Raw genomic sequence first — 12,144 nt, 5'->3', positions numbered from 1 at the left:
CAAGCAGTTACGAAGGGGTTTAAAAGAGACACTGATCTGGCCTCTGCTAACGGAGAGGAAAGACACGATTCCCCTTCTTTCCAAGAGCATCTGATTTGCAGTGCACCCCACGGGTAAGTGATCTCATGCTGCTCAGTCAAATCCTTCCTCCTAACTCACAGGAGTTAGAAATTGGGTTTATTTACTACTCTCAGACCTCCATTGCTTTAAGTTTATTATAACAAACATTCAGATATGCAAACATATTTTGAAATGAAATGATGCTACTTGCTGCTTAAAAGGAGCTAAACCAATAGAACAACTGTATCTTTAGACTACTCTGCTGCTACACAGCAAAACCTGCAGTTTCTTGTATGTTCTGTTTATTATTGTGCTTTCACTGGGCTCCTTTCAAAACTAAATCTGTCAGATGGTCTTGGAGAAGATAAACTGGCCCACACAGGATGAGGATGAAGACAGTGAAGTCTCTTTGGAGGATTCCTGTAGGATCACAGGATTCCGGCGCACATTTATTGAGATGGGTAAAACAACGTCTTCAAGCTTTGTTTACTGAAAGTTTGTAATTATTATAACGAAAGCTGCGCTTCCTCTGTTTTTATGTTTAACCGTGGATTTTCAGCTATACAGTAACAATCCAAGGCGTAATTTAAGTAACATTATTGTTATTTAACTATTAACTGAAAGCAATTATAATAAAATGAATTTAATCTCTGTTTTATAAAGCATCTCCCCTTATCCTTGGGAAACTTGTGCAGTTCTGGATAGGATGGAATGTGCTTCCTAGACATGGCCTGGATGTGACCGTGGTGGAGAGCAACTTCCCCAGCTCTTCCACATGCTTTCACCAGCTGAAACTTCCAGGACATTACAAAGAGTACTGTACCAGCGTCTTCATGTAACTCAGTCAAATATTGTCACCTAATCGTCCTAGTCGAAACTTTAAAAGACTACATTTCCCACAGCAACAGCCTTTTGATACACACACATTTACTGTAGCATTTCAGTCAATAAGCCCACAGTTTGTACATAGACATTCCACACATTGGACAGAGGGCCATCAGGGTCTGGAAGTCTTTCCACTTCCTGGTCAGTCAGTGAACATTGCAGCTGAACTTCAGGAACCACAACATGAGGCTGGCGATGAGCACATGGTCCAGTCCAGTCAACTCCAAACTCAATGTCAACCTGCAATTGCAAGAGCTAAAGTTAGAGTCAACCAAAATCAAAGTTTTAATATATTTGTCAGTTAATTCATTTTATATAACCTAAAGTTTTGTATCATCTCCTGGAATTCCTGATTAATGTCTCATGAACAGCTATGACATCAATCAAATAATTAGAGAGAGCAGAAAGCCCTGATGTATCATTATCTTCCTTAACCGCTTGTTCTGGTTGATCACAGCATTTTAGGAATACCTCATAGAAGTGTTTAAAGTGCCGATGATATGCAGAATAAAATAATTCCATCACATTCAGTTTCCTCGACAACAGGCCACTATTTGTTACATTGTGCAACTATATGCACTTTGGAATGGACCTACCTTGTATTATTTGTTTTAAACAGTTTGTGTAATGACAGAAACAGTGGGTATTAGTGTTAACATGGTCCCATGTAGGAAAGTAAAGTCAAAGTCAAAATAAAACTATTGAATACAATCAAACATGTATAGGTTCCTGCTGGGCCTCACGCTCATGGCGAGTCCACAGTTGCAGTGGGGACCGGTTTCCCTCAGTGCTTAGTCGGTGGCAGTTCCAGCCTTGCTGGAAAAACTGCAGGTGCTTCTGTATGTGGGGCACAAAGCACCAGTGCAGAGCATAGAGATGCACTTCACAGTCGGGATTGAGAAGGCCTTCTCTCTCTAGGTTGAAAAACATTGTGTAGAAGAGATCCAGCACTCCCACATAAACGTCTCTCCAGAGCCTTTCTATCCTTTTGAGGAAAAAGGAAGGAAAATATTTAGTCTAAGTGAACAAAAAAAAATAACATACATGCAAAATATCACCTTTCACCTATACCATAAATGGTAAGTAAATTTAGAATTTAATTACATTAATTAGAAGCTAAGTATTAACATTTTTGCCGATTTCAATAGGAACATTTTCCTAGTTAAGTGGCAAGTGCACAATAATGCCTCTGGAAAAAAGCTGGAAGTTGGATTTAGCAAACCACATTTTGCTTGAGCAAAGTTCATCAAACTTGGGTGAGGTTTTTCTACTGTAAGCTTTGTTGAAACTGGATCAGGAAATATATCAGCTGAACATATGGATGTATAAAAAAAGATGGACTAATGCCATATTTATGCCACATTAACTGTTGTGGTTCAATATTAATGTAAGGTTCTCTTGACTGGAAAATACATTCAAAATCCAAGTTCCAACAGTAATTTGCCCAGTCATGCAATGTGCTGGGACTTCCACTAAATAGATGTTTGAAAAATATTGTTATCCTTCTTGTCAAATTATACAGTTGGTGTCATAATTATAGTGTTTGTATTATAGAAATATAACTTTTTTATTTCTATGGTTTTATCTCACAGAGGAAGACTAACAAAAATAAAATTAATAATAGCTAAAGACATATAGTTGACATTGCAATCTTTACCAAAGACTTAATTTGAGAAAAGTTTGACTTGAAGTTTAAGGTACCTTTGATTATGGACACTCCTGCCAGCAATGTGTGAATTCCTGTTCTCTCCTCGGTTTGCCACCATGTAGCGTGCAACGTCAACATTTTCTCCACCTTTATCTGACCTCACACGTGATGGCACACCGTAGACATTGGCGGCTTCCAAAAAGCTTCTTAAAACTGTTGCTGCCCGATTGTTGGTGGCAGCACTCAAGTACACGATGAGACGACTAAAGCCGTCAATACCACCATGCACAACAAAACGCCACCTAAAGGGATATGTATAGGCACACATTAAGGTCAATCCACTAATGTATGTACAGACATTTACACATTTAAAAGGCCTTATCCTACTAAAAGTTATAATTACAAAACATAAATCATCTTAATTTTGATAGTAAAAGTAATTTGCATGCAGAGGAATTTGGTGCAATTAATCATTTGATACATTTCATTTATATTTCTTCTTGCAGTGTTTTAACTTGTTTTTATGTCTACAGAATATTGTATGTTGCATTGTTAGAGGAGACTGAGACTTCAGATTTTCATAACCAACCAATAAAAAAAGCTATCATGCATATGACAATAAAGCCTTTGAATCTTGAAGTCTGGTTTGCATTGAAGCTGATTGATTATAACACTTTAGATGGGCCCATCTTTTGTAACTGTAGTGAAGTGGATGTTTGAGCAATGCTTGAGTGTTAATGATTATACTATACCTAATCAGTTTGTGATTTCCGTCGATGTGCCATAAACTGTTCGGTGCTGGTACAAAGTACTTCCTACGCCTTCTTCTACTCGCCTCCACCTGGATCAACGCGCCGCATGGATTCCTGGACACGCTGTCCTGTTATATTCGGGAAAATGCAGAGATATGGTGTACTGCAAGTAACATAATGAAAAGTAAAGCATTCCTAAATATGCCAGAATAATGTGATTCATTATCAAGTAGTAAAAAAAAAACACTGCATGGAGGATTATTATAATAATAACAATCCCATACTTTGTATGCGTATCCCTCGTGCATTCAGGTGCCCCACCATCATTTTGTATCCAGAGTTGGGATGATGCTGCAGAATGTGGGTAACAGTTTCATCCAATCTGTTGCCATCTAACAGAGTTAATAGATCTTGGACCCTGATCATCAAAAATAACTAAACAATAGTAAGTCACAATAAACAATAGTCACCTTTTGCACTGTACAATCAAAACACATCAGAATGAGTGTGTTGCTCTGTACTAACCTGCATTGAAAGATGTAGGTGTCATCTGAAACAAATTAGCTGGTCTCTTAAACCTCATTACTATTATTAGGCCTACATCATGTCTGAGGTAATGGTACCTTTTCTTTGTATACAAAGCATGTTTGTATCTTTGCCCCGACACATGTCTATCTGATGTATTGGTTTCAACATATTACCATTTTAATAAATATGTAAACAATCTATAAACAAGTAGGCTAATTTGGATGGAGAAAATGTAGGCTAATGAAACGTTATCATTACTAAACACAAGTTAATGCGTCTAACAAATGTGTACACTGATATAGCCTATGCCCAGTGGCGACTGGTCATTAGGGGCAGGTGGGGCACAGCCCCACCTAGTGTCAGTAGAAAGTATTAAAAATAATGATTACAACAAAATGCAAAAAAATAAATTAAAAAATATATAAAATATATTTTAAGATCATGTTTAATCATCTGATTCGTCTGTACATTACTGTTTTAGTCTGTGTTCTTCTAATTAGTGTCTACAGTGTGTGCCTATTGAGCTGTTTGAGCCATGTGGGACAAAACCCGATCCTGCCCCTCCCTCTCTATGTCTAAGTGAACGGTGACTGTAAAAACTACACTGCGCATGCTCAGAATATTTTCCTATTTAATGCGTGTGGCAAAACAATAATGACCATAGGGGCATAGTGCTGCCATCCCCACCATACGTTATCTCACATCATTCAGAGCTGATTGGCTGTAAGTACGTGTGCCGCGAAAAGTGTGGTGTGTGAAGAGGAGACGAGAGAGCTGCAGTGAGGCGTCCTAAAACCCGGAAGTAAGCTGCGCATGGCTTCCCTCGACAAAAAAGCAATGAGATTTCTCCATAGGATTTTAGAAAATAGCTCCAAATAAGATCTGTGGGAAACGTAACGTTTTGTTCAGCCGGATAATATCCACATGTCTACCCTACTTTTATAATGTTCGAATCATAAATCTATTGATTAGATTAGATTTATGATAGACTTTTGAAACTACAAGAACATAAGGAGGACTTTTACAAAAAAGTAATAGAGATTTTTGTCCAGAAGGATAGGCAAATGGACTTAATCTTCAAGTCAAGGTAAGACTGCAATTTTATTGAAAATGGGATCTTACTAAGAGAGAACAATTCAATATTTAAATAATAAAATAATTTTTGTTTGGGTATCCTTCTGTTGAACTGTCTGTTTAAAATGAATTGAAGCATCAGACAAAAAAAGCTTTTGAAAATAATATTATATTTTGATTTAGGTCAAAATATAATATTTGTAAACCTGAAGAGTCAGTGCCAGTGCCTCACCAGCCATGAACCTCACTGCACGTCACTGCAGAAGCTTATAGACATCTACGTTTTTTGTGCCCCACCACTTTTGTACATATAAAAAACGCCACTGCCTACGCCAAAACAATAAAAGTAAGGAAATCCAGACAAAAAACGTGAAAGAATGCGGATTAAACCTACCGTATCCCGTTCTGTGTCATCCTCCGACGAATTGTTCTTTCGCACACCCTGAACACCTGAGCGATGTCCCCAGCGGTGTGGCCCCAACGAAGATGTGCTTCAATAACGTTTAGAGGCAACATGTAAGATGGTCGCCTCCTCTGTTTCCGAGAGGATTTCAAGTTGGCGGGCAACCTCTTGAAGACTCTCAAACACAGCTGGGTTAACATCCACATCCATGTCGAGCTGAGCCAAGTCCTCTATACATCGTTCCACACGAAACTGGACATAGTCTTTTGGTTCTCTGTTCTCTAAATGGTCCGCTAATGATCGTAAATGATCTCCAATGGCTCTTAAACCAATATCCATAAATAAACCTTACAACTGTGGATAAACCATGGATGTATAAAGATAAGGGCTAAACAGTAAAGCTCCAGCATTCGAATCAGCGCGGTTAGCCAGGCGTTAGTAGTAGAGCCCTCTGCCAGAAATGATCACACACTCCTGTAACCAATCCTGCTTCAGACTGAGGTTAGGACTGCCCACCTCATTAGCATACGGACACATAAATACATAAATAAATAAATGTATGTCGCGTAAATGTAGAAATAAATGAAAGATATATAATAACGTGTGTTCTGTTTTATTTTCGACTTTTATTTATTTATTTATACATTGATGTATTTATTTCCATATTTATTTATTCTTTTATTTATTTATTTGTGTATTCATTTCAACATTTATTTATTTATGTATTTATTTCGTCATTTATTTATTCCTGTATTTATTTATTCCTGTATTTATTTATCTATTTACGTATTTATTTATTTATACTTAAGTCATGTTCCGTCCTCCATAAGGCAAGGCAAGTTTATTTATATAGCACCTTTCAACACAAGGCAATTCAAGGTGCTTTACAAAAATGAAAGACATTCAGACAAAGGCATTTAAAAACAGTAAAAGATAATAAAAGAAACATTAAAAGAAAAAACACATGAAGAAAAAGTACATGAAGAAAAAGTTACAGTGCAGTTTAAGATATGAATAGTTCACACAGAAGTTCTACTTTACTGATGAACACAACAGCTTAGTTTCAATTAAAAGCAGCGACAAAAAGATAAACTACACTAAGTCAATACCCTTATATGTTAGTATGTATACAGAACATGACTAAAAATTATTCTAAGATGTAACGTTAACCCTTCATACCTCAGTCTGCTTTTAAGACACTAAAATAACGTATTCCAATTTTTATTTTGTTTTCGCTGGTGGAATTATACCGGCTCTCGTTTCAGTACACATAACAACGGAACCATAGCAACGGAACTGACAGGCAACAGTCAGAAACGTGACTCTTACACTCTTTACGTCACAAACAAAGATGGTGGATGAGAATAGATCTATAAAACGATAAGCAATGCGCCAGAATCAAGGTGAGACTATCTGCATCCTTTAAAACTCTACGCACATTCGTTTCACTGAAATAAGTAAACGACTGTATTTGAGTGAGTTAAGGCATTAGTTTGCTTCATTAAAGGGTGTTAATGAATAAGTGTTCTCCAGTGCCTTTTATCCGCTTTAAAGGGGACCTATCATGCAAAATGCACTTTTGTACATCTTTTATACATGAATATGTGTCCCCGGTGTTCCAGGGAACTCACCAAGTGTCAGAAAACACAACCCTCTCTCTTTTCCTCCATACCCAAATCTCTAAAAACGGGGCTGCAACGGATCTGATACAGACTGATCCAGATTTGAATTATTTTCTACGTCACAGAAGTGGTGCTCCGCTTAGTGGTCAATTCTCCACCTATCAGGGGAATATGGGGTTGGGCCACGGCCGGCCATTGCCGCTCGAAAGCGCTGGAGACGCTGTAGTACATATGCCAGGCCTGTTAGTGGCGCTGTAGTCTGCCACAAAAGCAGCGAAGAAGACTTCCCACGCATGGTTGCCCTTCTGCTCTTTTTCTCCCTCCCCGAGGCAAGCGTTTTGCTCCCGCTGCTGTAATTCAATGCAATCCCTCCCTCGCTGTAATTCTCTCCGGTAGTCCACCAGCAGATGACAAACACCCACCTCTCCGCCTCTTCCAAGGAACGAGGGGACCGTGCGGCATAGTTTCAGTTAGATTTTTTTTCGCGCTCAACATGTCCGTTAAAGTTGAAATCTTCCGGACAAAATTAGAAAAGTGCCGGTCAAAGGTCTTCTTTGTTATTTATTGAGCTTTAAAACAAATGAATAATGACTCTATATAATCATATAAGAATAAAACACGGAGGACGGAGATCTCTTTTTCTCCCCCTCTTCTCCCCGCTGCAGCCCAGCAGCTGATCTCAAAGCACGCTCCCCTCTCCTGCAGGGGGGCGTGGTGCAGCTCACAGAATCAGCCCCCTGCAAAAACAGGGCTGGAAAGAGCAAATAGAGCGAAATGAGGCATGGCTAAAATGCAGGATCTGTTTGGTATTTTGAAAAAAATAACTATTTATATACTTTATATAGGTATGGCCTTACAATATATTGTTCAAATATAGCATGATATGTCCCCTTTAAGGTATTATTAAGGTAGGGTTAATGTTGCTCTCAAAGTGCACCAGATTGATGCTTTTAACTTCAATATTTAAAAAAAATCTTCGGACCCCCCTAGAGGAGGCGACAAACCCCCTAAAGGATGTTCGGTCCACCCCCCACTTGTAAAAAAATAGTACTTTACCCCCCCCCCCCCAACAACTCCTGGGCTAAGCCCCGGATCTCCTACAATCCTAAATCCGCCACTGGAGTGCATGTACGTAGACACGTTAGTTTAGCTGCTATAGGCTTGGACTGTCGGGGGGGGGGACCTTACTTCGTCTTTCTGTCTGTTTGTACCTGTGTACTCTGATGTTCCGATTAACCCAGCTTCCCCCAAATCTCTTTTTTGTGTCTACATATATGCCGGGATCCTGAGTCGAGGCTAATCCTGTTTCTGTGGTCGTGTGTCCTGGATCCTCTATCCTGAGTACTGGATCTGAGTCCTGGACTTCGAGTCGTGGCTGAACCAGTCTCTGCGGTCCTGCCTGACTCTCACCATACTACTTCCCTGATGGCTCCCACAGGATTGTTGACATCCTCGTGGATTCATCTTCTTATTATGCACATGCATTTCCAAACATTTGGTCTTTCCAAACATTTGGTCTACCTATAAAATGTATTAACTCTTCGATTTACACATGGCATCTATTGCACGTCTGTCCGTCCTGGGAGAGGGATCCCTCCTCTGTTGCTCTCCCTGAGTTTTCTCCCATTTTCCCCTTTAAACTGTGGGGTTTTTCTCTGGAAAAGGGTCTAAGAACAGAGGGTGTCGTATTGTCATACTGATATTCTGTACAAACTGTGAAGTCCACTGAGACAAATGTAACATTTGTGATATTGGGCTATATAAATAAACATTGATTGATGTGTAAATGTTAAGGACTATATCGAGAAATAAACCTCTTGGCAAAGCACTTCCAGTGGATGGACATAAAACGATGGAGAATAATTCATACTATTTGATAATAAAACCATTTTACCACAGGGTGTCACCAAAGCATAGTTTGGATTAATACTGACATGTTCCATATTTGCAGCAAGACACAAAAACCCAATAACTCACTGAATGGGCCAAAGCTCAAATTGCTTCCTTTAAACGCAGTAGCTATAGAATAAACAACAAATAAAGGGACAATTAAGCAAGCCTGGGATAATGTGTTCCTGTCTGTACATTATGGGTTGCCTTTGTGAAATGTTTCAGGTGCTAAATTAATAAATTGATTAACCTGTTCTAGAATAGTCAATTATAATGTCTGGAGAAAGAGATGTCCTGTATGGGTTGATTGTGCGTTGATCTGTTGGTAATACCTCGGGGTTCCGGTGGGCATGTAAACAAATGCATAATGCTGCGCCATACTTTGTGGCCTCACCCAGTTGCATAGTGACACTTATTGTTTAGGTGTCTTTTAATAAGCAGGTAGTCATATCATTAGCTAGAACTAGCTAGATCTGATCGATATGGACATAAACGCGAGTGAAATCTAATCTGACGGGAGAGAGAGATCAGATGCTGCTGATAAATCGACACGCAGCTCTGCATGATCACCTGCAGCGGTGAGCGGAACAAAACACACTTCAGGTTAGAATATCACACGTAGCTATTTTAGTTACCTCTCAAACTACCTAAACTAGTTATAGATATGTTTAGTTTTACTGTCGGGTCACTCATTACTGGATCCGTGAGCTGCATGATACTGACGGGCTGTCAGGAGGGGGAGAGCGCTCCGTTTATTATTCCCGCGTTATTGCAAATTACTGTACACTTTTTAATAGTTAATCTACTATAATTTGTTTGTTTAATATCGAATCATATCAATTTGTTTTAAAGCTCAATAAATAACAAAGAAGATCTTTGACTGGCACTTTTCTAATGTTGTCCGGAAGATTTAAACTTTAACGGACATTTTGACCAGCCAATAATTATTCTAACGGGAACTCTGCCATAGCTCCAATATTGGTAAAGTTATGTTTTCTCCATATGCGAAAACAGTTTGCTTACTTTTTTTAATTAAATACATTTATGTCGAAGAATAAACCGTAGATAAATTGCCAGAACTCTGACAGTTTCTTCTCCACGATTTTGTTTGAGCGCAGTTTTAATTACATTTTTATTTTTATTTTGAGCTCTTACCTCAAACTGTCACTATCAGTTGACAGGACAGAATTGGGAAGATGGTTAGATAAAAAGATTTAGGACTTCAAAAGATGTGCCACTCACTCCGAGACGGAGGAGAATGTGGAGAATTGATATGATCTCTCTGCTTGATGCTGATTAATGTGAAAAGGCAGGTGCAGCAAAGCATCTTGGGAAATGATAATGTAAAACAACATACACTCTAACAACCGAGAGGATTGTTACAATTATAAAAGAGTGACAAGTTCAAGTATAGTGCCTTCCCCTTGTGACCTAGGGTACCGTAGTGGTGTTTGATGTCAGGTCATAGTCACCCAGAATCCTTTGCTCCCCTAAGCCTCATGTCGTCTGTTCTTACTGAGATGGATCATGAGACTAGGAGAAACTGTTTCACAGGATTAAAGCAAAAGGACTCATTGTAATATATAACAGATTATGCAGTTTTATGTGAAGTTATTCATTTTATTTCAAAGTTTTAAAAACATTTTGCTATAAGTCAAACATATCATGGAACCAATATTTTTAAATATATGAGCTTTAACTATCCTCATTGTCTAAAACTATTTTTTTTTGTTAAACATTCAATAATTTACTAAGATGCTCTGATCAGATCTTATTTAGATCTTTACCAGCTTTGTAACTAAATAAATTTTTCTGGACAGTTTTTCTCCCTCTTTCTTGGTTAGTTTCTTACTTGTTTGTTTATTTGTTCTTCCTTTTTTGAATCTTCTGTTATATAACATCATGTCTGGTATTATATTGTCTTCCATTTGTTTTGGGAGTGTTTGTTTCCTCCCGCCTTTAAAAATGAGATGATAAATCTTGAGGGATTTATCCTGATATAATACAAGATTCTAACCAATTAAAAACCAAGGCATGGGGGGCTAATCAACAACAACAAATTGCAAGCCCTTCGAGATGTTCTTTACTTTTATAACAATGCTAAGCATACTGGTTTATGTGTGAAGTTGGGCTCTGCAATTAGGGAGACATTTATATTGTTAAGGACGCACTTTGCAAGCACCAAACTTGAATGTCATTGGCTGCGATTAAACACATCATTAACTAGCGACATTTTCATAGATAACATTGCTTTATCACTTTGTGACATTTCTGTGAGCAGCAAAGTACATTTTCATGTTCAGTGTTAAGAAAAGCAATCCGGGCAATTTATGGGGAAATAATATTCTCTGCTTTGAGTTCTTACTCAGCTCTCTGCTCATTAAAACAAAGAAATGTACTCCCTAATGAGTTATTTGTCTTTGTTCTCTACGGTAACTGCTCCTGCAAAGGCAAACTGTACAGGGATACAAATAAATGACTTCCACAAGTGACAGAGTCCATATATGAAATACTGAGTCACGTCGTTGCAAATCTGTACATAACTTTTCCCAAATAGACAGTGTGACAGCGATAGGTAGCAGAGCTGTGAACAGGGGGGTTTGAAAGCAACAAAGAACATTCAGTGAGCAGACGTCACTGTGCATAGAGTATCAGTTAATCCAGCAACAAGCCACTGTGTCTCAGTGGAGCCTGAGGGTACACGGAGTTAAGAAAGACTCAAAGCCTCTTTGTGCATATTTAGTGCAGCATGTTTCATAACTTCTAATGCCTCTGATATTGCTCAGTTGAATTGGCTCTCAAAAGTAGGTTTAAAAAGATCATGACTTTAATGTATTGTGTTCTTTTATCTAGCATATTTGTTGTTGTCTGATGTTGTTTTGTCTACCTGCACAGAGACAAAATATGTTAATTAGCAACTAGCTAATTATGCTACAATTCATTTTAATTGTGTCCTGTTTGTGCAAAATTAACAATTCATTTTTCGGTTTGTGGTACTCAGCAGGGAGGTTACACCAAAGGCTTCATGCTATTTCAATGCCTACTTTTGCTTCTCTCATTTCTTTCTGCAGGAGTAATAGCGAGAAGTGAGGCATTCATGTCTCCCCTCAGACAAACCAGTAGAGACAGACTCAGCCGGAGGTCGATCTGTAAGATTTACATCAAACATCCACATGTTTCTGGCCTCAACTCCTCCAGAGTGAAATCACATTAATGGCTGTATGGTGATATATTCAAAGCAAACAAGTGCCAGCACCAATCCATTCCAATGTGAAGTCAAGG

At 38.5% G+C, this 12,144-nt stretch overlaps 1 protein-coding gene and 1 long non-coding RNA gene across 3 annotated transcripts; one reads left to right on the top strand and one right to left on the bottom strand.

Moving 5' to 3' along the window:
- The first annotated feature begins 378 nt into the window (after positions 1–378).
- LOC117554330 lies at positions 379–1,475 on the top strand. Its single transcript, XR_004570258.1, has 2 exons — positions 379–521; positions 724–1,475. It is a non-coding gene; the product is annotated as an uncharacterized LOC117554330 (long non-coding RNA).
- On the bottom strand, positions 853–3,668 carry LOC117554328. 2 transcript variants are annotated; one of them, XM_034228721.1, is made up of 5 exons: positions 3,630–3,668; positions 3,346–3,473; positions 2,647–2,895; positions 1,663–1,930; positions 853–1,185 (listed from the first exon to the last, which is right to left on the bottom strand). In XM_034228721.1, the coding sequence occupies exons 1-5, from the start codon at positions 3,651–3,653 to the stop codon at positions 988–990; spliced, it is 867 nt and encodes a 288-aa protein (XP_034084612.1). In that variant the 5' UTR covers positions 3,654–3,668; the 3' UTR covers positions 853–987. The 2 variants fall into 2 exon arrangements, with proteins under 2 accessions (XP_034084612.1, XP_034084613.1); XM_034228722.1 differs by having other exon boundaries at positions 1,053–1,185; positions 1,689–1,930.
- Positions 3,669–12,144: the final 8,476 nt, after the last annotated feature.

Source organism: Gymnodraco acuticeps, unplaced genomic scaffold, assembly GCF_902827175.1.
Source record: "Gymnodraco acuticeps unplaced genomic scaffold, fGymAcu1.1, whole genome shotgun sequence".
Lineage (NCBI taxonomy): Eukaryota > Metazoa > Chordata > Actinopteri > Perciformes > Bathydraconidae > Gymnodraco > Gymnodraco acuticeps.
The sequence above is the reverse complement of the archived record's forward strand: the minus strand, read 5'-3'. Positions and strand labels throughout refer to the sequence as shown.